General features: G+C 44.3%; 1 protein-coding gene across 1 annotated transcript in view; it reads left to right on the plus strand.

Annotated features, from left to right (window-relative positions):
- The first annotated feature begins 1,183 nt into the window (after positions 1 to 1,183).
- LOC139749738 (protein amalgam-like) overlaps positions 1,184 to 27,193 on the plus strand; it is a 40,506-nt gene continuing 14,496 nt past the window's right edge. The window contains exons 1-9 of the mRNA XM_071663936.1: positions 1,184 to 1,371; positions 8,012 to 8,128; positions 9,214 to 9,459; positions 11,812 to 11,939; positions 13,012 to 13,141; positions 14,386 to 14,483; positions 18,625 to 18,708; positions 20,073 to 20,285; positions 22,079 to 22,286. Of these exons, the coding sequence (XP_071520037.1) occupies positions 1,323 to 1,371; positions 8,012 to 8,128; positions 9,214 to 9,459; positions 11,812 to 11,939; positions 13,012 to 13,141; positions 14,386 to 14,483; positions 18,625 to 18,708; positions 20,073 to 20,285; positions 22,079 to 22,286 (1,273 nt within the window). The 5' untranslated portion in view covers positions 1,184 to 1,322. The remainder of the gene's footprint in view (positions 1,372 to 8,011; positions 8,129 to 9,213; positions 9,460 to 11,811; positions 11,940 to 13,011; positions 13,142 to 14,385; positions 14,484 to 18,624; positions 18,709 to 20,072; positions 20,286 to 22,078; positions 22,287 to 27,193) is intronic.

A 27,193-nucleotide genomic window follows, 5' to 3' on the forward strand; every position in this document is an offset into this window, starting at 1 on the left:
ATAATTACCGAAGCTCATCTAGGTCTGCTCCAAAGAGGCGAAACGCTCTTAAGGATTCTGAGAAGTGTAAAGAAACGGGCAAATGATAACGATAATTATGACAATGATAATTATAATAATCATAATAACAATAATAATGATAATCATGATAATGATAATAATAAGTGGGGAAAGTTACTACAGTGCCCACAAGGAATAGGCTAGAGTTATGGGTCGTCATGATCCACGAAAATGAGCCACTGTTATCATTTGTCAGTGTGTACAAGTACTGTTATCAGTACTGACGCAGATGGTAATACTGATAATGATACTATTTCACAATTATGATACGTGGCAGTTTCTTAAACGCAATGTATTTTGGTATATTCATTTTTGAAAGAAAATGATAATGCTGTGTTATTGTACACTAACTTGGAAATTAAATGATGAATATACCAAGGTAAATCTGCTTGATATATTATATGAATAACGACCTGTTATGCACAGCATTTCTCGTTTCATGAGTTTACCGGACACTCTATAACAAGAGTCCACCAATATGTTTTTCACGAAACATTGCTCTAAATAAGTTAATGAGAAACACGACAGATAATATATATATATATATATATATATATATATATATATATATATATATATATATATATATTTTTTTTTTTTTTTTTTTTTTCATACTATTCGCTATTTCCCGCGATAGCGAGGTAGCGTTAAGAACAGAGGACTGGGCCTTTGAGGGAATATCCTCACCTGGACCTCTTCTCTGTTCCTTCTTTTGGAAAATTAAAAAAAAAAAAAAAAAAAAAAAAAAAAAATATATAAGCCTTTTTAGTAATTTCATTTCGTTATGTTCATTGTTATGACTACCCAATATTTACTGATTTCTGGAAACAATAATTAACCTTTTATAATATCCTTATATGAACAAAAGTATAGAGTTTGTAGTCTTTAGAGGCAGACTTATTTTCTTATCCCAGAGGTCTCGACGCTGATGTAGGTTGCAAGGTCTCCAAGTCTTGGCTGGGTAACGACATGGCCTAAAATAATCACGTACTTTATTGGTGGAGCCTCCGTTTGCCCGTGAGGCGGCCTCCATCCCCCAAGATACTTCTCACTCCTGCTTGGCACCGCAGTAACACACGTACACTCACCCCTGGCGAACCTTAGTCTACCCAGCAAACGGCGAGAGACTCACTTGCCTGACGGCTTTAGCGGTGAAACTGTTTTACTGGAGAGTGTTGGCGTTTACACACAATACGTTTGGAGTGTCGTGACCGTGAACATAGGAATATCGGCAGCTGGAGTTGTGCAAGTGCCTGACTGTCATGTTTCCATCAGTATTTGTACTATGTGCGGGTCTCCTGACCCTCAACAGTAAGTATAACCTTAGCCAGCATTAAGGATATTATATAACTGTAATCTTGCCATGTATTATTATCAGTGATATCATGTTTAAATATTCTTACAACTGTAGGATTTTTCAGTTTTATATATTCCCCTGAATGCTAAATATATTTCTCTGAATGCTGCTAGTTTCTACAATAATTCCGGTAAAGTCTTTTATATACGCTTTCAAAAAGCGTTTTTGAGCATATACAAAATATGTGTTGGTACAAAGTATGAGGCAACGAGCATACTTTACACACGCATGAAAATTGCTTAAGATTCATATTGCCGACTTTGCTTCCCAGCATATAAACGGCTCCTTTAATTAATGTTTTTACTTACTAATAAATAGTACCTTGTACGTCTGACGTACGGTGCAGATAATGCTATAAGGTCTTGTAGCCGCTGATAGCTAACAACAGACACACAAGTGATGCGGAAGCTCAGGGAGCCGAGTGTTGGGTGGGTGTCTGATACAATACTGTGCTCTGAGTAACGCTACAGGAATGTCTCTGCTACCTTGACTGCGGACCTGTTGCTGACGTTAAAGAAAAAGGCAAAAAGAAAAAAAATAATCAGGTTGGCCGTCCCACCCTAATATTTTTTGTGTCGACCTAAATCCCTACTTGACTATAGAATACAAGTACCCGTTTATGAGCTCCGTATACTTTAGCAGGTATATACCGTCCCTATTTATTTTCCGTAAAAATACCTACTTTTTCCTTCGTTTTAATTATGTTGTATCCAAGTTGGACATTGCTTCACTCAGGGACATTGTTCCCAGAGTATCGCTTAAGAAAACTGTTCTTCCTTTTCATTTTTCACAGCCATAACCAAATAAAAAAATTCACTTGATACAACACATATAAGATTTTACTGTTAACAATAAGCTCAAACTTTGCGTATACACTGTAACATGGAAATAAAGTTAGACACTCATAAAAGCTCTTACTGATTTCTTCTTTCTCCTTCATACCTTGTATTCCTTTCACACGAGACGGTCTTGATTAGGGCATTTTCTGCCTGTACTACGTCAGGCACAAGTGAAAATGAATTACCCCATCGATTTCCATCCATGTAATGTTAATCCTATATAGTGTATGGTTAATATTTATTTGAGTGGCCCGAGTCCTGCGTTAAGAGTCAAAGAGAGAAAGACAGACAGAGTCGAGAGAAATTGATTCCAGGAATTCGCCCCCCCCCCACCCCCAGCATCCAGGCTTCCACCACAGCCAGGAAACTAACGAGGAATATTAAGTGAGAAGAGCCGGTTTTCAGACGTCACTGCCTCTGTCTCCAAGTGGGATAGCGGGTTCTTATAATGAGTCCAGTCACTTATCACTTGATTAACGACGCCACTTCGCCTGGTCTGACTCTCACAGATTATCAGACAGGGCGTCCCTGCTCGCTCTCCACAGTTTCATCCTCATATGGAATAACAGGAAAAAAATGTATATGTATAAAAGATATTTAACAGGTTTTAGCAAAGTCGATGTGGACAGGCGAGCAGGGTTTCGGAGTACGGTAGTATTGGAGGTGTGACGGTGCTATATATATATATGTGTGATGGTACTGAACGTGTAATGGTGCTATATGTGTGATGGTGCTGCATGTATGATGGTGCTATATGTGTGACGGTGCTGGATGTATGACAGTGCTGGGTATGTGACGGTGCTGGATGTATGACAGTGCTGGGTATGTGACGGTGTGGATGTATGGTGGTAATAGAAGTGTGACGTACATGATAGCTGGGTGCATGAGGATACGTACATGAGAGGTTGGTGCGTGTGGTGGTGAACATGTGAGGTGGGTGCATGAGAAGACGTACATGAGAGGTTGGTACATGAGGTGGTGTACATGCGAGGTGTGTGTATGAGAAGCGTGTAAATAACCTATCAACCTATCTCCATCATACCGCTCCCGTCAGCCTATCTCTATTATGCCGCTCCCATTACCCTACCTTCATCATACCGGTCCCGGCAGCCTATCTCCAAATTACACTACATTAGGCGTAATCTTCGTCACAACCTTACCAGCAACTGTTTACAGTAGCTACCTTTTCTATTCATTCGTCTCTGACATACTAGTAATGTCATGAGTGAAAAATTTTTGGATCGAATACTACTGAAATTTTATAATTTCAGCTTTCGATTGTTATCCATTCTGAAAATTCACAAATTCCTCTCTATGGCATTATACACAAATATTTCTGTAAAACTAAAAAAAAGAATGTTAAAGCAACCAGTCTACCATCATATTTTCAATATGGATGAACTGTCTGGTGAACAGTTTGACATTTGCAACAATAATTACCATGAAGCCTTCCGAAATATGTATAAGGCTTTTGTATGTAAAGTCCAACAGGAGGACATAAGGGCATTCAACTTTGTGTTCTGGGAAAACAGCTGAAGTTATGACGGTGTGGGGGACGTTTAAAATTAAGCACAAGCAACTGATCTGGTGAATTTCTAGCCCCTCCCACAGAACTAGTGCTTAGAACCAAACTGCGCTTACGAGAGAATGGAACTGCGTACTTGCGTTAGGCTATAGCAGCATGATAAAAGGCTATATCAAAGTTATTGTGGGTAGGATATAGCAAAGTGGTTGAAATAATTTATGATGATGTTACAAAGGAAAGTTATGTAACAGCGCGGCTTACTTGAATGAGGACCAGTGGTTTACAGTGCGTTTGTATCCTGAGGGGCGCTGCCAAGCCATTCAGTTGTAAGAAAATTGTCAGTGAGGGAGGTGCCAGGGACACGTGAGGAGCGCCAGGGAATGTTTACGGTGCAGGGTTTTGTGTAATACTCGGAACATAATGGGTTACAGAAGAGTTCTGGCGGTGGTGAGGATATTGCTGAGCTCTAGAAGACTACGTTTACCGTCTTGTGAATAGTTTCTCACACCATTTAACACGTTAGCTCTCGATCTAGTATGATTTATGGCTTCATTATTTCTCATACAAGAATTTTTTAAATTAATGATAAAAAGAAACTTTCCGTTTATATCCAGTGTCGGAAATCAAAATAGGAATAAAACTGTTCTTAAAGAATTGTACGCAAACGCCGTTGTTTTCAAAAAGTATAAAAGGCACAATGTAGATACAGCAATGTATGGTTACAAATGTAATGAAAAATGTCATTAATTTGTTCATACTGGACTTACGCACTTTTCATGTTCGCCCAGTAAAGAATCTGGGTAAAAGAAAGTAATTAAAAAGATAGCTTACTTTTGGTCTTTCTGATAGTCAGAAGCCATTTGTTTCATTTAGTAAAATAATTTCTGAATCCGACATCGTTTGCCAGTCGTCAAGGCAGATCAGATCTGAAAATTTTGAGCAGGGAATTAAATCTCGTATTGGGAAGGTTTATATATTTTTTTCTTCGACGATTTTGCGATGTATTTTACGTACGCGACAAGCTTTCTGATCGGCGAACATTTCAAACAGTTCATTCTAACAAATTCTGAATTAAAACCAAAGTTTCCAGTAACTGTCTGGAAGTGACACAGTGTTTTACATCAAACTGGCAGCATCAATTAAACAAACTGATAATGTCTGCATTTTATCACCTCGCTGGTAAATCCCCTTAAATCATCATAGCGTGTCTTAAGTCCCAATCACCAATTATCTCTATCATTGCCTTAACTGTCATATAATCATAATTCAACTATCAATCATGGAATAGTAAAATTAATTTCATCAACCGTAAGCAAATTTTTCCACACTTCTTAAGATAAATCAATGAGTACGCGCAATTCCTTATATAACACCCTTACCAAATTCTACACATAAACAGTTGCTAGCAATGCTATGAATAATAATTATAAGACAGAGTGAACACGCTACATGTGGTGATTTATTTACCTGGCTTTCGGTCGAGCCGCGAGCAGTGCAATTGCGACAGTCCACCAGAACCTGTCACAACGAAGCGTCACACCCACTAGTCATCAAGCCTTTCAACGTCTCTATAGACGCTGACTCTATTAAAGGCGTCGAAAAAAAGAAACTAGAACTAACGAAGTTCTGAAAGGAAATGAATAACACGAGGCATTTATTTTTCCACTTCGTTATTGTTAATTTCAACCATGGAGACGTCTAGTCGCACACGATCCCTCGGGGAAGAGAACAGACGCAAGTAATAACTTGTCCTCACTCAAACCCTGTGACTCTGAGTTCAAAAGGAAAAATCGTGGGCTTGAATATGAATACTTTACACTAATCTCAATTATCTTTACGATGATTGCCATGATATAAATACCTTCACACACATTCAACGCCCCTAAAACAGCGTGAGTCTTCTCATTTTTATTCACTTGCACCCCGGGTGCCTGTGGTAGGACGCCATACCAAGGGATCGTCTGTGAGTTCGCACGTCACGAATCAGCGACTTGCAGGCACTAATTTCTCGCTGCAGAATTCAAGCAGTTCACTCTGAATCCTACAGCCAAATGATCCGATGAACAACGACAATATTCAACCTGTGGATGTGTCATATTCAACACACTTGGCAGAGATATACCTAATATCAAATACTTCTATTTGGGTATCAAGACTCCTATACCTTCCAAGCACGTAAAAACGATTTACCCGTATATTGAACTTCATGATTTGATTATCAAACGTACACACTAGTATAACTTCGTCTAAATAGGGAGACATTTGACTGTAAACTTTAATCCCACAATACAATATGACGAAGCGTAGCTCCGATCCAAGCGTATTGCCACAATTCAGTTTCTCGTATTTACGCACGGGGGCGAATACAAACGAACTAGAGGCGAATTTAAACAAGCCTATTCTAGAGATAAATTAAAATACAAACCAGTTCAATCATAAAGTAACACATCACAATAACAAAGGAAACCCTTTGCTCTAGAACGAGTATTAATTTATACATGAATTTGATCCCCTGAGACAGGACCATAGATCGATTACAGAAATGTTTGCGAGGGGTAACACATACATGTCTAGAGATTGGTTTTTACACTGCAAGTCAGTAGACTAAAGAAAAAAAATGTCTTACGTGTACTTAAACGTAAAACACAAATTAAGTTTTGATATTACTGTAGTATAAGTCACTAAACGGAGCTGGGAAATAAGTCACTAAGCAAAGATGGAAAAAAAAGTTACGTGTACTAGGTGGAAACAGGAAAGTCACGAAGCAGAGCTGGGAAATAAGGCATGAAGTATAGCTGCGAAGTAAGTTAATAAGTCACTGGGAGGAGATGGGAAATAAGTCACTAAGCAGGGCTGGGAAATAAAGCATTAAGTATAGCTGGGAAATAAGGATCATGTGGAGTTCGAAAGTAAGTTACTAGGCACGGCTGGGAAATAAGTAACTAAGCAGAGCTGGAAAATGAGTCACTTGGTACGGCTGGAAAAATGTCACTTGGCAAACTTGTGGGGCTGGGGAAACAAGCACAAGGCGGACCTCGTAAATAATTCACCTGGCAAACCGGGGAAATGAGTCACAAAAATAAGTCACCTGGCAGAGCTGCAAAATAGATTACTAGCTGAGTTGGGAAATAAGTAACTAGGCGTAGCTGAAGAATATATCTACACCGGGGTCGCGGGTTCGATCTTGGCTGTTGGAGATTTGTATATGTATATGATCACATTTGTCCGTGACGATAGTATGGTGAAATCGCACCAGCAGGAGTACATAAATTTCGTTCAACATGTAATTTTTCTATACATGTGGCACGACATGTTTCGTGGAGATAATCCACCTCATCAGGTGCCAGTACTTAACAGAGTTATTTAAATCCCAACATCACACTTGGTTCCCACCGTCCAACACCAATCTTGCTAGGCCAAGCACTGTGTGCTATATCTGGTCGTAACCTTTGTAAGGGTGAGTGATCAAGGAGGGTCAGGTGGCGGGGGTTGACCTGGGTAGCTGGGTGTGTCATGTATTTCTTTATGTTTTCATGTTTTGTCAATTCTCTCCTAATTATTTGGTTAATGCCAGAATGGGCTTTAAAATTGCCTGGGGACAAATAAAAGTTTTTTGTATTAGCAATTAAAACAGTCACAGTGACGCTGTGTGTGGCATAATCCACAGAGTAGTATAAGATAACGGGATTTTCAAGATCTATAAGGTGATCATTTTCATGACAATGTTTAGCGATCGCATTTTTGTGGTCACCTCTCCGGACTGGCTGTCTATGCCAATAACGCCTCTCCGTTACAGCCTTACCAGTCTGGCCTACATAAACATATTTACATGCCTTGCATTGGACGGCGTAAACACTCCCAATTGTTGCATGATTTGGCCTATTATTCTATAAGGTCTCGCTGATGGTGTTGTAATGGACTGCAACATTATAAGAACTGTTTTTAGAACATGTCTTAAATTAGCTAAGTTGGGAGAATAGGGCAACAATAAACTTTTAGACTTATCCTTATTTGTCACATCTTCGTTACGTGAAGCATGAAATGGCCTCCTAGCTTTCCAGTAAGCTTTATTCATATATATATATATATATATATATATATATATATATATATATATATATATATAGAGAGAGAGAGAGAGAGAGAGAGAGAGAGAGAGAGAGAGAGAGAGAGAGAGAGAGAGAGAAATACGCACATATAGTCATAATTTCAAGTAACTGATGTCGACAGGTGCGTCAGCAGCGAGAGGGCGGGAGCGGGTCGCCGCCAGGATGCTGACTGAGCCTGGCCACTTCGAGGGCGAGGTGGGCCACTCCGTCACCCTCCCGTGTTCCATCAGTGACGTCGGTAAGTGTAGCCCGCGCCATATATATATATATATATATATATATATATATATATGAAGCAGACATGTAACGATTACAGATGAACTTGTAGACCCGAGGGAAAATCAAAGCAGGAAAATATGCGCTTTCGTGTCTTTTGCTTCATCTGTGATTTGTTACTATTTGCTTCTGAAGATGTGTTGATATATATGAAAGCGTTTAAGCAAATTTTCCAGCTTTGATTTTCCTTCGTGATTTACAAGGTCACACACATATATATATATATATATATATATATATATATATATATATATATATATATATATATATATATATATATATATATATATATGAAGGTGAAATCGCACATCAGTAGGAGTTCATACAATTTTATCTAACATGTAATTTTTATATACATGTGGCACGACATGTTTCATGGAGACAATGCACCTCATTTGGTGCCAGTACTTAAAATTGTTTAAATCCAAACATCACACTTGATTCCCGCCGTCTAACACCAATCTGTTTAGGCCAAGCACTGTCTACTATGTCTAGTCGTAACTCTTATAAGGGAGAGTGATTAAGGAGGGTCAAGAGGCGGGGGTTGACCTGTGTAGCTGGGTGTGTCATGAACAACTTTTTTTGTTTTCGTGTTTTGTTAATTCTCTCATGATAATTTGGTTAATGCTAGGATGGGCTTTGAAATTGCCTAGGGAGAAATTAAAGTTCTTAGTATTAGCAATTAAGAAAGATTCAATGACGTTATGTGTGACATAATCAGCAGAGGGTTATAAAATAAAGGGATTTTCAAGATCTATGTAGTGATCATTTTCATGACAATGTTTAACGATCGCATTTTTGTGGTCATCCCTGCGTACTGAATGTCTATGCCAATAACACCTCTCCGGTACAGTCTTACCCGTCTGGCCACATCTACTCGACAGAAAGATAGACAGATAGATAAACAGATTGAGAGAAAGTATAAATCAAATATATTTTAACACAGGTGCTTCAGGAAGGTCATTGTCCCTATGTCGAGGTAACCACATAGTTAAGGGTTGTTGACTGTGTAGCTACACCTGATGATATATGTGATTTGGGTCTCAGGCCGCAGGTCGGTGTTCTGGTTCAAGGGCGAGGCGCCCAACGATCGCGAGCTGATCATGCAGCAGAAGAACACCCGAGGTCGCTTTGTGGTGCCTCGCCAGTTCCACGACATACTGCGGTCCGGGAAGCTGGGCATGCATGGCAACAACCTCACCATCTACGACCTGACCTTCGAGGACGAGGACAGCTACACCTGTAGCATGGCCTGGGCCCGCCAGACCGTCACCCACACCCTGGATGTCATCGGTGAGTGGTGGTATAATACTGTAATGCCTTACACTGTGTCTCGCTGCAGCCCTCACACTGACCCCTCCCTGTAGCCCTCACACTGTGCCTCCCTGCAGCCCTTACACTTTGTCTCCCTGCAGCCCTCACACTGACCCTCCTTGTAGCCCTTTCACTGTACCGCTTCTGTTGGCTTTCGTTCCACACTGTATATTCGTAGCAACTTACACAAAGCATCTCTATGAACCTCATAATGCGCTTTTTACAGATCCATAAATACCACATACACATCCTTATCTCTCTCTAAGCACATCTCCCACAAATTCTTTCAAAGGAAACGGCTGGTCCACACATCCTCCGCCACTGCTTGAGCCACATTGAACCCCTCTAACCTGATGCTCTTTACATGCCATCATCACTTCAGTTACCACTCTCCCATACAACGTACCAGGTATACTCAACCAGTCTTATACCTCTTTAATTCGAACATTCACTTTTGTCTCTCTTGTCATTAGATAATGGCACGATGTAAGCATTCTGCCTATCCCGAGGGACCAAACCTGGAGCCACACATACACTGGAAATGTCATCCCCTTTCTTGAAAACTTCAATTGCAATTCCATCCACTCCAGCCGCTTTACCACGCCTTATATCGTGAAAGGCTTTCAACAACTCTTCTGTTTTCATCAAAATATTCATTGTGAAACTATTGCCCTATATACGTCTACCTCTCTTTCTTAACCTCCTCTCTCTACTTAATGTCATCAGTATCCATATATTAAACCCGTCATTACATATGTCACAAAATCTTCCATAAAAATGTTATATATTCCTCTTGTGAAATTCCGTTTTCCCAGCTCACTTTCCCGAAGACTGTTGATTCTCTCGACTTTATCTTCTCTGTGTGTGTAGCCAGCGTCTGCTCTGATCTGTTCCATGTCCTCACCTACCAATCAGATAAGTTTAATCACCTTTTTTTTTTTGGAGTGGCTTATCGTTTATAACATTTTCTACTTCTATATTATCGTACAAAAAGATAAAATCTAATACTGATGGTGTACTACTCCCTCTGACTACACCGTGGTCACCGATATGTTCATAGAGGAAATTTGTATATACTCTAAGGATTTGTGCCTCCCTGTAAGATCCTGACTGTGTTTCCCATATATTCATTAAATAGTTGTTCTGGTTCATCAATATTCTCTAGAGGACTCTAGATCAACACTACCATGCAAAGTTCACCAGTTGATCTTCTCTCATTACGAAGTATTCAAATATTTCATACGTTATTATTTCTTGGAACATTAAGTTGTCACATCTTGGGAAAGCCAAACCCCGACACCCTGTGACGCCTGCCTTCATCCTTGATAACATGTATAGCCTTACAGAGACACCTGTTATTTCTTACATCTTTGGTATATAAGTCTCGTGTGTTCATGACCAACATTTCCACTTGGTCGCCCATATTTCACTTGTCTCTACATTCGGTGTATAAACTTCAGCTCTTCTCCGTTCACTAACAATCCCTCAACACTAACACACGGATCTTCCAGTCTTGCTGCGACACTTCCTCGTATCCTCTCTGTGTGGGTGTTGAGGTCGAGCTTCTCTCGTGTCACTCATGATGTCCCTCATTCTTTAGCTTCTGAACGTTTTCTTTACCTCTTGTTCGTCCTTCTCTTGATCTGTCTCAGTTGATGACAATACCCATGACTGGTTCAAGGTTAACATCTTTCTTCACGTAGGTTACTAAACCAATCGTCAACGCATCTCCATTTTCAATGTAACTCTCACCAGTCGTCCCCTTTTACCCTAATCATATCTTACTGATCACTTCATTTTTTTTTTCACTACGCCTTTAAATAATCCTCTTCCCTGAATACATTCCTCTACTACCGTTTCTTCCTTTGTTGCAATGTGATCTCCTGGTCTACAGTCATCGCCGGCTTATCTGCCTCCCACTTACTAACTTCTGATCTCGGTGCAGCCCACACGTCAGGCGAGCCCTGCAGTAGGAAATCGTCCACCCTCACTCCTCTGGTTCTCTCTAAAGTCTCCATCTTCCTCTTCATGCCTTGATCTCCAGTACCCTTCACCTTACTAAACCTGCCAACATACAGTCCATACATCCTCCTGTGTATGTGTTCATATATGTATATATATATATATATATATATATATATATATATATATATATATAGATAGATAGATAGATAGATAGATAGATAGATAGATAGATAGATAGATAGATAGATAGGTAGATAGATAGATATAGATATAGATATATTCCTGAGTCCACGGGGAAAATGAGAAGTTTCTCCCGTGGCCATGAGGACCATTGTGTTAACGATCGTTGCTACATGTGCACGGCAGAGAGGAGGGAGATTCAGGTGACGTACGAGCCGTCCAACATGAGGGCCTCGGTCACCGTCGGCGACACCATCATCCTCACCTGCAACGCCACCGGCGACCCGCTCCCCACCGTCATCTGGTACAAGGAGGTCAGTCCACACCTGCTGCTCCCCTTCCCTGGGCCATTTTCTCATTGATTTCCAGTTTTACTGATTCCCACGTTAGCGCCAGGAACAGACGAAGAAATGGCCTCATTTGCTCACCCACTCTCTAGCTGTTATATCTAATACACCGAAACCAGAGCCCCTTATTCACGACCATGTCCCCCACCAAAACCTTTCCGTGGTTCCCCTGACGGCTTCGTATGTCTTGAGTCTGTCCACTGAAAGAACATCTTCCCCTGTGCACCACATCGTTCCAATTCACTCAGTCCCGTGCACGCCTCACATCCTCCTGCATGTTCAGACCCCGATCCCTCAAAGCATCTTTCACTCCATCCTTCCACCTCCTCCATAGTTTCCTTCTTTTCCTTGTTCCTCCCACTTTGAACATGTACACCCTCTTAGTCATCCTCTCCTCACTCATTCTCTCCATGTCCATATAATTGCAGCGCAGATTTCTCTTCTTATTACCACACTTCTCTCTTACTCTTTTCATTTCTTATTCGGTCAACTCACCTCACACCACACATATTCCTCAAACATTCGCACATTCCCACAACTCTTACATCAGTAATAGTGCTACCCCATCCTTAGGTCTCGCCCTCGCACTAACCCCTGACTTTATCCCCTGAGAGAGAGAGAGAGAGAGAGAGAGAGAGAGAGAGAGAGAGAGAGAGAGTTAATGGGAGGGAGGGGGAAATGATGAGGATTCTGACTAATTACGCAGAATGAGTCATGATAATCTAGGCCAAAGGGAACAGTGTTGGCACAGGTGGTGGTAGACAACTGCCTCATGATGTAGGCATGTGGTCGGAAGGTTGTCACCGCCTCTGTGTCATAATCCTGGTTACACAAGGAGTGAGAGGAGACCTGGTTCATGAGGTAGACCTTTACCTCCTGCGGGTAGCGTCTTGGTTAGTTCGTCCATCACTTACCAGAAAGATAGAGTTTCAGGGAACCGAGAAGGTCCACAACCTTATCATTTCTTGTTTTTACATTTCCATCATTTTGATGTGGTTGTCTGACTCCTCCTTCGTCATGTTTCCTTCTCCTCGAGCAGGACTTCCTCCATGAGGGCCCCATGCTGACCCTGAGCGACGTGCGCCGGGAGGACGCTGGTCAATACACCTGCCTTTCAGCCAACAGCCTCGCCCCAGACGAGGAGGGAGTCTTCGAAGTGCAAGTGCCCTGTGAGTTGCTCCCTGTTACCCTCAGGGGAAGGACCATCGACTCAGGAGAGAGAGAGAGAGAGAGAGAGAGAGAGAGAGAGAGAGAGAGAGAGAGAGAGAGAGAGAAGAGAGCGAAGGGCAAGGAGTTTAGAAAGAGCGTGAAGATAGGAGAAGGATATATATTGAAGGAGAACGAGGAAGGGAGGAGATACAGGGTGAAAGGAGAGACGTGGAGCGTAAGGGAGGAGCATCCCCGGGGATGGTAAGGGAGGAGGAAAGTGAGGTTGGTACTGAAGGGAAGTGACGTGACACGGAAGGGGCAGGAGGGGAGGAGCATGATGCAGAACAAAGGAGGAAATGTAGGGAGCGAGAAATGTTAGGGAGAGGGAGTGACAGAGAGACGTAGTGAGAACACCTGCCGAGGAAGGGAGATATGGATGGAGGAGGAGGGAGGCGACGAGATGAGAGTGGAAGGGAAGAGATGTGAGGGACAGGGAAGAGACGTAAGGAGATGTGGGAGAGAAACGAAGGGGCAGAGACAGAGATTGTTAGCCACCCGGACGGTAGGGGACAGATGTGGAGGGAAAGCTTCGAGACATGAATGAGACGGAAAGACAGAAGACACATGACAGTGAAGGGCAGGAGGTACTGGGGAAGCTGGAGATCTGGGTGGGAGGGGAGGGGAGAAAAGGGGAACGAAAGAGGGGAGGCAGGTGGAAGTCGTGGCCTATCTCCCCGGGTGTCGGTGAGAATGAGGAAGGTTGCAGATGACGTAGATCAGCTGCCACTCCAGCCACTACGGACACACCGTCAGACAGACCCGGGGTAATGCAAGTGTTCACAATGATTTCATCCAGAATAACACAACAGCTTAATCACAGGTACAGAGGTGTACACTTGATGTAGCAGGGGAGCTGGGCTTGCCTGGAGGCGTGTCTCCCATGGTGAGCGTCGCAGGTTGTAACTGGGTTGATACCATAACATTTACACTGTACACAGGAGGTTTGTTTCTCCTGCACTGTGGCGATCTTGACTGCGAAGGCTGTGTGTATACACGCCTCACTGCTGGCCATCATTCTCATCACTATCAATGTGGTCGTAAATATTACTATCTTCATCACTATTACCTTGATGATGATAATCACTGTAGTCATTATGTAATCGTATGTCATTATCACAAGGTCTGTGATCATCAAGATCATCATCATCATCATCATCACTATCATGCTCACTACTAACACTGTTCTTCTGTTCTGTTCTTGCAGATGTGGAGGTCAAGGCCGAGATGACCAAGGTGGAGGCGCAGAGTGACCTGCGCCAGGCCTTGCTGGCTTGCCGGATCAACGGTGAACCCCAGCCAGAGGTCAGTATCTCCCTGTGCTGACCTCAGCCTCAGGTCATTGTCCTCCCCGTGTTGATCTCAGCCCCAGGTCAGTGTCACCCTGTGTTGACCACAGCCCCAGGTCAGTGTCCCCCTATATTGACCTCAGCCTCAGGTCACTGTCCTCCCCGTGTTGACCTCAGCCCCAGGTCAGTGTCACCCTGTGTTGACCACAGCCCCAGGTCAGGGTGAGCACCAGGTCAGGGTCTTCACGTACAATATCCTCTCCCTCTGGTATGACCAGCTTCAGGTCAGCGTCCTCCTTGTGTTGCTCTCAGGGCGCAGGTCAGTCTTCCCAGGGACTTTCTTCCCCCCAGGATGATCACCATTCCGTCCGGTGCGTCATTCTACATTAGCTTCATTTTGATCAGTGAAGCAGATCATTTTTTTTACCAGTGGAGGCGGACGGACCTGGGCCGCCTGCCGTTGCGCTTCTCGCCCGGACTCTCCGCCACTCACGCCACACATCGCAGCGGTCACTCACACTCCTTTGACATATTTTTCTTCTATAATTTCAGCTTTCATACTGTTCGTTCGATTCTATGCACTATATGGGTAATATTCCTTCGTTTATCATTCCCACATTGTATCGTATCCCGTGTTCTCAAGTATCCGGGCAGGGACGTCTCCCGTGTGATCTGAAAGTGGCTTTGGATAAGCCTAAGGTGAAGTGAAGGATGGTCAGCCACGGCCCGCTTCACCAGGCCAACCTACAGACACTTGACCCAACACCTGCACCTCTACACATTGAGTTGATTTGTGCTGGCAACCCCAGCAAGTTTATTGTACACCCCCTGCTCATCCTGTGAGCTGTAGCGCAAAAGGATTACATGGGTCAGAAAGGGTCTTAACCAGACCCCAGTGGGCTGACGTACACCAAGTCCGTCATCCGGACGCTCAGTGTCGTCTACCACAAGCTGGACTACCCAACACTAACTTTACCCCAGTGTTGTCTGACGGATGATGATCGCCTTCACAACTGGCTCTCCTGACACATGGTCGTCACCCATACGTATAGTAGCGTCAACTGTCACCTACTGGTCGTCCCTACACCAGTGTCGTACACAGTTCAAGCTCGTCAGCTCTGAACAAGTTTCGTCTAACACAAACTGGTCCCCACTGCAACTGCGTCGATTAATGCAAGTTGGCCATTCCTACACAAGCGTCAATAAACTCGAGATGTTTACGTCTACGATCTAGTGTTGACCCGTTGACCCATTGCCAATTTCATCCAAGAGAGCCACCCTTGTGTTCGTGCCACGTAGCGCCTAGTGGTCGTAACACACACATACGAATGTCGTCTGAAATGATCTGGTTACCCTTACATTCTAGTGACGTCTAACGTAATGTCATGTGGCACTTAATACTGAAGTCCAAAACAGACAACGAAGACATGGGCCAACGAGCCCTCTGTAATCTTGTCTTTCCCATGTAATGCAATGGACGTGTAAGAAACTAGACACATTAGTCACCTCGAAGGTAAACCACTCTCCTTTAAGCTAATGTCTTTATAACACAAGTTGGCCACTCCTATTCTAAAGTCGCCTAACACAAGCTGGTCACCACTCACTTGTGTCGTCTGATGCCAGCTGGTAAATCCTACACAAGGGTCGTTGAACGCATACTAGCAGCCCCTAACCTTGGGTCGTCTAACGGTACATGAACAGTATCTACTCCTCTCTCCAGCTGATGAACCTTAGAGTCTAAGAACATTTGACGCAAGCCAGCCAACCCTGACAGCAGTGTTATATTACGTACGCTCGTCACAACTATCTGGGGTCGTCTGGGCGATGATGGTCACAATATTCCTTTAATGTAAATTGGTGACTCCGACAAACTGGTCGTCTGCTAACGCTCGGTGGTCACCACTACACGAGTGTTGTGGAAATCAAGCCCGTCACCTCTGCAACAGTACCGTCTAACATCAGGTAGTCACTACTGTTGATGTCTAATGGAATATGGCCACCGCCATCCCTCTACCAACGACGTCTAACGCAACCTGGTCACCCCTGCAGTCGCGTCCTCCAACGTTAGTTACTCCCTCCTACACTAGCGTCACCTAACGCAAGAGGGTCGTCCATATATCATTGTTGCCTAACACGAGCTGGTCACCCTTACGCTAGAGCCGGATGACACATGATGGTGACCCGTGTGTTAGCGTCGCCTCCTCACCCTAACGCCAGTGTTACCAAGCAAGGTGGTACAATTTGTATAACCATAATCTAATGCAGTGGTTTGCAGCCTCCTCGAGGGGCATACCATTAACATGCCTGTCCTTCACCCTGTGGATCACCTCCAGCCTCACACCTAAAATCTTAGTCTTGCACTGGAAATCGCAACTTGACCTTGCGGTTTTGAGGTGACTGAAGCACAGAGGATTATATACATGTTTTTAAACATTACTGGAAGATCTAGTTCACGGCCTTCTGTCACTGAAGATGTTCAGAACATGTAAGATTAACCTTAGGTATGATCTGCACGGCTCACACACACTACTGGGAGGAAACCACTCATCTAGTGCATCCTGGTGACCGGTCTTAACTCTCAGAAATATTTTGTTGAAATGACATTTATCTAGATTGTTGCATAATAGTTTTCGACGAGCGGGTCTAACTGTTGACAGTAGTAAGTATAAGTGTGATAACTCATCAAGTCTGCGATATAACCAAAGAGTAATGAAGGGTATACTACAAGACGCACTGGAACAGAACCTGGTGCCAAGGTTTATTGTATACTCGAAGAGAAAGAAGAAAGTGTAGACGGATGAACGGGTCCGGCGTGAGGAGTGGTGTGAGGTGGTGGTGTGAGGTGGTGGTGTGAGGTAGTTGTGTGAGGTGGTGGTGTCAGGTGGTGGTGTTAGGTGATGGTGAGGAGTGGTGTGAGGTGGTGGTGTCAGGTGGTGGTGTCAGGTGGTGGTGTCAGGTGGCGGTGTCAGGTGGTGGTGTTAGGTGATGGTGAGGATTGGTGTGAGGTGGTGGTGTGAGGAGTGGTGTGAGGTAGAAATATAAAGTCGTGGAGGGATGGTGCTTGTAAAGGTTCTTTTAGACGTTTATATGTGTTCGATGCGGTTTCGGTGGGGAACTGCAACCTGGGAACGAGGAGTTTAGGGAGTAGGCAGGAGGTGACCCTGGCAAAGATGGTACAGCGGCTTCATCCCGAACCGTCGGCTGAGGTCCAGGAGATGGATGGTGGTAGTCGAGAAGACCAAGTGTTGAGCGCTTCATGATACAGTGGTGTAGCAGAGACCAAGGATAATCAGATATGCCCTCTTTAATATCCTTTCCAGTAGATCCTGTTATGTGGTAGATAAGGAGGAAGACTAGGTTGGGAGGCATAGGTGAGCCGGGGAAATGGAAACTGAGCAAATGTTCTTGAGTTCAGGCGCAGGGAGTCGGTCTTCAGCCGTAGAAGAAAGTAGAAACCAAAACTTTGAAGTCACCGAAGATGGGACTTACAGAGGTCTTGCGGTTTCTTATGATGCAATAGATGAAGTCCAGTAAGCTGACGAGGTAAACGAGATCTTCATATTACTGGGTTGCTGAATGTCTATCAAGCTGCAGTGTCTCTGTAACCTCCAGCTAGATACACAACTCTCATATAGTCGGCTGGGGGTCGGTGTGATGGTGGTGAGTTCTAACTTACTGGAAGACTGTGTTTGTTGACTTCTGTGCTGGGGAAGCCTATGGCGTCTTCCAGTCAACGGGTCATCGGGTCATATTTGATTGCTGGAGAAAACACTAGATGATGGTGCAGCGGAGCCTGACTAGTTCCGAGCGCTGCTGAGTTTCATATTTAATGCACTACAGTGGAGACCTTTACCTCGAGGATGTGTAGCGTCTGAAGACTTCAAGTGCCTCCACTGACTCAGGAGTGTTGGTGCTGGGAAGCAGACGGTGTCAAGGCGTGAGAGTCTGTGGCATGTGGTAGCGAAGTGATTGTTGATGAGTTGGGCTGAATGTTCCCTGAAGAGGTGCGTGATGCAGTGAAGAGGGTCACCTTGTTCAAGTTTCCCAAGTCCCTGGTGAGAACTTCAGTACCTTCTTGGGTTATTACTGTATTTGGTTCCTGCAGGTGTTGTGGTCAGGTGACACGAGTGGCAGACTAACGATGTGATCTGTTGCAGGTGGTGTGGTACAACAGCGAGGGGCCCGTCCCTAATGACGATACTCACCGGTACTTCTCTCGCAACGACATCCACTACCTGCAGGTGAGGCCTCTTACACCACCTCCAGGTAATGTTCCTACACTAGCTACCTCCAGGTAATGTTCCTGCTACTACCTACCTCCAGGTAATGTCCCCACACTAGCTACCTCCAGGTAATGTCCCCACACTAGCTACCTCCAAGTAATGTTCCTGCTACTACCTACCTCCAGGTAATGTCCCCACACTAGCTACCTCCAAGTAATGTTCCTGCTACTACCTACCTCCAGATAAGTCTCCAACACTAATCGCAAGTAATGCCTCTAACACTACTAGTAGTTAACGCCTATACTACTACCTACACGTAATGCCTCTACCACGACATGCAGGCAATGCCTCTAACATTAACAGTAGGTAATGCCTCTTATGCTACTTGCTAGTAATGACTCCTAACACTGCCTGTAGGTCATGCCTCTAACACCATCAGCAGGTAATGTACTGTGTATGTACTGCTAACTCGTGTCTTTATTGCTAACTCGTTTCTTTCCTGCTAACTTGTGTCTGTGTTTGCTAACTCGTGTCTGCTCTGCTGACTAGTGGCTGTGCTGCTGACCTGTGTCTTCACTGCTATTTCGTGTCTGTACCGCTGACTCGTGTATATACGACCGACTCGTGAATTATAACTCGTTAATTTAACATTATTTTTGTTAAAAAAATATACATATATTTCTCATCAACTGTGTACTGGGAGAGACTGTATCAGTTGGTAAATCTAGCGTCTAAGCCGTTGATCCTGAGAGTGTCCGAATGCCGTATGCTGGCGAACCCTGCAGGAGTGACCCGGGCACACACGTAATGGTTTCCTAAAGGAAACTGTTGCCATCAACAACTGAAAACTTCGGCTCACCGACAGATTATGTCCTATGTATACCTCTCGCTACCAATTACATGTGTCCTAGTCGCTGGAAAATATGTCCTAGTCCCTGCACCACATGTCCTCGTCCCTGGATCACATTCTTAGTCACTGGACCACACATTCTAGTCCCTGGACCACAAGCCGATGGTAAAAGTTGCTCCCAGGTGGATAAAGTAAGATATTATCTTTCCCTTAATGAAGACTGTGATTTGATTCAGATAAATCCATCAGCTACCTTACAAACGTTGACCTCCTTCAGGATCATCAGGTACAGCTTCTAACTACACCTCTCTGTGATCATTTCCTTCAGGATCTTCAGGTACAGCTTCTAACTACACCTTACTGTGATCATTGCCATCGAGATCGTACCATGTGTGGTCATGCGCACTGAGTCTTCGTCACTTTCTAGATCTGTGGACTGTGGTCCCTCTCACGAACAAGCCTGCTCATGTCTCCCTCCCTATTTTCTTTCCCTCTCCCTCAACTCACCTAAGTCTCTCTTCTCCTACCACAGCTGCAGCAGTTGACCCCGAGCGACCTGGGTAACTACCAGTGCTACGTGTACAACCAGTGGTCACGGGACCTGGCCACGGTGACGGTGGTGGCCGCCCCAGGACCCGTCCATGTGGTGGGGGTCACACCCACACAAGACCCCCTCACCTACAACTTCACCTGGGAGGTGGAGAGCCTGGCGCCCATCAGCTTCTACTACTTCACCTACAAGGAGGTGAGGCGCTCACTGTGCCCTTTACAGATACCTGATGAACTGGTACGTCCCGAAATGCGTCAAGAAGGGGCCAAAAAACTAGGAATATAAGAGACTGTAGAAGGCCCTATGACCCACTCGTGGCAGCCATATTAAGCCAAGTATTCATCTATATCTCATGTTTGAAATTTTCCAGCAAGTTAGTGTTTATGATCCAGGATCGAACCCTGAGGCACCTCGCTAATCACTGAACTCCGTCTGAGCTGCTCTGGCACTTGGCAGTTGTGGGTCGTGCACAGCAGAATGTGTTGAAAAAAAAAGTTCTCCAGTATCCATACAATACAGATGTGAAATGAAAATTTGGCATTACAATATGTGGTATTTCAACTCATTATTGGAATCGTTTATTTTGGTGTGTTTTTCTGGTGTCTTAAACTATTCTAAGACATTTTACTTCTGCTGCTAGTTAATAAACCCCTTCCTCAAAGAAATTATATAGAATAACGCCTTAGAATTATCATAAACTTCAGAATAACACACCGAAATAATCCAGGAAAATTATGAGCGGAAATTTGAATTTATATAAATTCTTAGATCGAACGGAAACCTGCGCATTAACTTACAGCCACTCTCTTATGTTTGTCTGCCCCAGCCTGTCTTACTCTATCATATGACAGGAAGCAACAAGAAATATATATATATATATATATATATATATATATATATATATATATATATATATATATATATATACATACCGTACTTTCAGCTGTATTCACAACCTTCACAACCTGTCGCACGTCATAAACAATGAAGGTAGCATTTCCTCACTGTATGGTGAGTGTAGCGCCCTGTTCGCCGATCCTTATGATGGCGATGTGGACGATTGTTTACAGCCGATGGTTGGTCAGGCTGGTCGAGACGTGCCCTCTGCTGGTTGTACTGGTTGATCCGCAGCAAGGTGAAGGTCATGTTACCAGGTCACATGCTCTGTCCAGTGGCCCCCATGTGGTGTACACACATTCATAGTTACTGACCATTCTGACACCAGTTATCAGCCGTTTAACCTCGTCTCTTCAATAAGGTTTATTCCGTCAATATCAACATCTAAATTCTACATCAGATTCACATCCACAATATACATCATATCCACATGATACATTACAGACTGACGTATGTAAATCCGGTCTAGAAGATCCACACTCAGGCACTGGTAGATATGATGTATGTCTGCAGTTCTTACCACACAAACCGACCTTACATGACGTGCTGGGAGACCTCTCACACGTCATCGCTGTGTCATGACACTCACACGTCACCGCTGTGTCATGACGCTCACATGTCACCGCTGTGTCATGACACTCACACGGGGTGTGTCATGACACTCACACGTCACCGCTGTGTCATGACACTCACACGGGGTGTGTCATGACACTCACACGTCACCGCTGTGTCATGACACTCACACGTCACCGCTGTGTCATGACACTCACACGGGGTGTGTCATGACACTCACACGTCACCGCTGTGTCATGACACACGTCATCGCTGTGTCATGATACTCACACGTCACCGCTGTGTCATGACACAAACTCTCCGTCCCTCTGTGTTATCACACGCGTCACACATGACACATATTAAGGCGCCAGTTACTATCCTTCCAGCCATGCGTGTTGGAAACCATTCTCTCCCGCAAGTGTTCCATCATGCCTGTTAGAGGCCCTATGTAACGTGCTTAGTTGATGTATACGCTGTACATATTTCACAGGAGTTGCAATACGACGCCCACGTGCTCCTCTTTTTCCCTTCTGCAGGAGGGATCGGATGAGGTGGTGAGCAGCAGCGTGGAGGGTTCGCCCGAGCCCCAGGGCAACGCCACGCACTACGTGAAGAGCACCTTCCTCACCCTCAACCCAGCCACTACCTACCAGGTGTTCATCCGCGCCGTGGCCGAGGAGTACCAGCCCGGCCCAGAGATGATCCACCCCTTCAACGTGACGGTGCCCGAGCAGCGGACCTGGGGTGAGTCTGGCTAGCCCTCACTTGTCTTGTACATTCACTGAGCATAATGGTCCACGTACACTTACTCAACATGATGGTCCACGTACACTTACTGAGCATAACGGTCCACGTACACTTACTGAGCATAATGGTCCACGTACACTTACTGAGCATAATGGTCCACGTACACTCACTGAGCATAATGGTCCACGTACACTTACCGAGCATAATGGTCCACTTTCACTCACTGAGCATAATAATTCACGTACACTTACTGAGCATGAATGGTTCACGTACACATACTGAGCATAGATGGTTTAAGTGCCCGCTTCTCTCAAAGGTAGATTGACTGATTGGTCTCTGTCGATAACCGTAAAACAGTCACTACCTCACGCACCAATGTCTTCCCCAAAAGCCCGAAGGATTCCAATACTACGGTGTCGAGGTACACGTCGGCAATTGTACACTCAGAGGGAGAGAACACGTTGATGCCATCAGTGTAGCACGTATCACAGACCTGTTGTTGCTTAGTCTCGTGTGGCTAGAATTCTTGCTCATCCCTTCAGAAGAAGTTGCAGAGGGAGACACACCCTCCCGGAGCATGCTAGAGATCCGTCGACTAGCGAACAGGTTAGTCTCGTTCGCTCCAGCAACTAAGAACGGTCATGTGCGTGCTGGACGCATCATGTGTGAGGCCAACGCTGCGAGTGAAGAGCCACTCTGGCGAGGCTTTTATCTTTGCCGAACTGAGTTCGTTTCAAAGGACTGTATCTGATCCTGTTACTAAGTGTAGCGCAGTTAGAGCTGCAGGAGGTTCTGGGAAAGATGTCCTGGGATGCGCATGTGCAACCTAGCCCACCACATGTCCCAGGGTCGTGGGATATGCTCGTGCAGTCACGCCCACCAGATATTCCAGGGTTCTGGGTTGTGCATGTGCAGCCTAGCCCACTACATGTCCCAGCCGGCATCACACATTACACATCTGCAGTGATGTCAGTGTTGACAAACACATCAAGAATCACCAGGTAATCAGGGATCAGTGACGTGTTGAAATAACCAGAAATGTGCTCATGTCAATAAGATGACACATCCAGCCATACACACCCACGTTACCGTGTTACAAATGTTCATCTCTCGAGCGCGAGCTTTGAAAACGTAGCAGGGATCATGGCAGGTATGCGAGTGTAGGTGAGGTGTAGGGAGGCAAACAACCCAGCGACCCTGTACCTGGTACCGCCAGAGCCCTCCATCCCTCCCTCCCTCGGTCATTTATCTAACTAATGAACAACACCGACACGCAAATCCCATTAGTTTAAGAGCGCTTCCTTCTTCGTCTGTCTACTGTGCTCTGTGTTTTCCCCAATACAGAATCGAGAAAAAAGTTTGTGTTGATCGTCGGCGTGTTGTACGAGGGTACTGAGAGGTCTGTGTGACGTTATACGAGGCTGATAAAGTTACAAAAAGATTAAAAAAATTGAAAAGGTATTTTTCATGAGTCATATAACACAATGCTGTAGTAAATAAATCATTAAGGAAGACAATACCTTAACTTTACGTGTATGAAAATAGTTAATGTATCGTTCTACTTGTATAAAAAGAAGTGTGAAATTTCGGTCGAACGCAGCGCAAGATGAAGTCTGTTTGAGACCAGAGCCTGGCACGTCCTCACATACGCACGCACCATGTTACACCTTATACCTCAACTGCTTTCCAGACGCCACTTCGTCCCTCGTGCACGTGATCCTTGATTTATATGACAACTAGCGGCTGACCAGCGATGCCTGACCAGGACGTGCCTCAGGAGAGAAGGCCTGGAGTCCATCAGTCAAGTGATATATAATCCCTTTTCAAGCTGGTATCTGCCCATACCTGTTATCTGCCTACACCTGGTATCTACCTATACCTGGTATCTGCCCATACCTGTTATCTGCCTATACCTGGTATCTGCCCATACCTGTTATCTGACTATACCGGGTATTTGCTAATACCTGGGATTTTTCTTTAGATAACAAAAACATGGACAATGTTAACATTACTGTGAACTCTTTGGTGAATGTGTACATAGTTCGCGTGGGCAACTGATCCACCGTCATCCCGACACACAGTGTGTGATGCACTTGGTTAGACCCTCTCTTGTGGTTCTGTGTCATCTCTAGGGTGAGGGAACTCTACTGATGACTCATGTATTAGCTTGGGTCAGACACACGTCGTAAACACCTAGTTGAACATCTTAACATACTTGAGTTTGGACAATTGCCATGATAGATTTATCTCACGACTCTCCTAATGTGATTCTCTGGTAAATAACTTGGGTATAGTGTCATTTTAGCAAGCCCCTTCTGCAGGTTGATTTTCGTCACTTGTTTCCTTCCTGTTTGCTCTTCAGAGCCCAATCAGTTTTCAGCCCTTGCATCTCCATAACACTTGGTTTTCATTTCAGTTGACATATACGTGATCATTACCGCATTTGCTCCGTCTTCTTACACCGTGTTGCACTCTCATGTGTTATGGATTTCTTTCATAAGCTTGGCATTGTCTTCAGACATATTTACGCATACGTCAGGTTTGTTTTGTTAAGTCATTTACATCAGTCAGGTTTTATCTTGTAAGTCATTTACATCAGTCAGTTTTTATCTTGTAAGTCATTTACATCAGCCAATTTTTATATTGTAAGTCATTTACATCAGTCAGTTTTTATCTTGTAAGTCATTTACATCAGTCAGTTTTTATCTTGTAAGTCATTTACATCAGTCGGTTTTTACCTTGTAAGTCATTTACATCTGCTAATTTCTATCTTGTAAGTCATTAACATAAGCCAGAAACAGCGGCGTTCCTAGTACTGAGTCCTGGAGGACCCCACTTGTCACATTTACACAACATGACAAGGAATCTCCGAGCTGTGTCGTCATCTCTTTCCCCTTTGCGTAAAACTCGACGAACTGAAGTTGATGACTAACACCAACCTGGACTTTCAACATCTTTATCGGTCTATTGTGACGGACAGCATCAAAGGATAAAAGTTGTGGAAAGATATAATGACCACAATCAGCTATACCATAAATCTATCAAGGGATAACCTATCAACGAAGAACTCAGTGTACAAGGTTACTAACCCAAATGACAATGACATGCGAGGAGCAGAACGCTATGTTTCAAAGCATGTTTAGCGCAGTGGATTCACGATCTAAACCCAACTCTTGTTTACCAAAATGTTGCTTCCTTTCCAAAACAACCGTTGGGCAGGATCTACAGTTCGATCCTGCTGTCCAAGGTGTCAGCTGCCTACTTCTTGCTCATCACTCCAGTGGTTTGTAGTACACCACAGTCGCTTCCCTCCCAGTATTACCAAAGACAGAAACTGCATTTGCTCCTCCTTGCCAGAATAATCAGAACATGTTCAGTCTAGTGGCTTTATTGGGGTAATAGTCCTTCAATAAATGTCCCTACATCCATCTCCCAACCCAGTCTGGTAGTGCTGGATGTTGAGAATACTGTGTGCTAAACATACTTGGAAACTTAGCATTCTACCCCTCACGTACATTCTCATATGTGTTGATAAATGTGTATGTTGAAGTCTCAAATCTACCCTCACTTGATATATCGCCCTCGAAAGGTTTGTGGAACAGTCTAAGATGATCCTTAGATTTATCTATACTTTATTTCTTATTCATTTTCTTCTTATCTTACTTTATTATGTCCTTTGCTTCCCCTCTCCTACCCTGAATCCATCCACATGTTACGCCTCTGGTGCAATTCCATTTTACTCTCTTCTGATATTTGTTTAGCCATTCATTTTCCTTCTGTTGTATGTTTTCTTCACCACACACTGCCATCACCCACCAACCTACGTCTTGGTTGTGGTTCTCACAGGTTCTGCTATAACGGTGTCTTGTCATCACGATATCATATTCTGTAATCTGATCTGTGCCCCTCGAAAAGTTGTTTGCCTCCCATAGTTCCCTTCCCTGTACTCTTTTTTGTTGTTGTTGATCGGGCTCTGTTCCTGCTCCTTCAACACATCTTTCATTACGCGTCACATCTAAGGCACTAACTACCACCTGGACTACAAAGGTAATGTTTTCGTTTATACAATCTCAGAACTTGTACCTCCATATGTTTTCAATTGTATACGGATCTCCGTTTAACCAGTCCACTTCCCTGAAGTTAAATTCCCCTGTTGAGCCAACAATTCCCCTGTTGAGCCAACAGTTCCACTGATGAGCCAACAAATCCACTGTTGAGCCAATAATTCCCCGGTTGAGACAACAATTCCTCTGCCGTGATAACCATTTCACTGTATTGCGTGGCTAACCAGATTCCATTTCCAGCATCAACCTGGTCGTTCCCATCAATATTCTCGGCACAGTTTGTTCTCGTCCGTCAGACCTCTGTAGAATCATGTATTATGCAGGTAATTAAGCAAGTTTTGTCAGGCACAACATTGCCTTATACATATACATCAGCCATGAAGGATCTGTCGTCTGTCCTCACTACGCGTAGCTTGGCGATTTCTCTCTTCACAAGGGCTAGTCAGGCCTCCTTCGTGGAATAATTCATTTTCTCTGTTCTCCTTCTGCCTCCTTCTGTCTCTGCCCTTGAACTGTCTGCAGTGGTCATCCCAGACAGCGCGGCGTCGGTCTTATCTCAAAATACCATCACAAGTCCTATAGTGTTACTGCCGTGGGAGGCCAGGGCGGGTGGAGGCCCTGCTGCTGGAGGGAGGGAGGGAGAGAGGGAGAAGCGGTGCTGATGGTGTTGCCAGGTCAGAGGGTTCGCCCTAAGAACACCAGCCAACACTTTCGCAATAACGTGAATATATGGATTACCTGTGTCTCACCATTTCCCCCAGATGTGTGGACACGCGTCAGCTCCCCATTTCACATTTCCGGGAGGTAGGGAGGAGGTAGACGCAACAATTCCAAGAGCTA

This window comes from Panulirus ornatus, chromosome 1 (genome assembly GCF_036320965.1).
Source record: "Panulirus ornatus isolate Po-2019 chromosome 1, ASM3632096v1, whole genome shotgun sequence".
In the NCBI taxonomy this organism is placed as follows: Eukaryota; Metazoa; Arthropoda; class Malacostraca; order Decapoda; family Palinuridae; genus Panulirus; species Panulirus ornatus.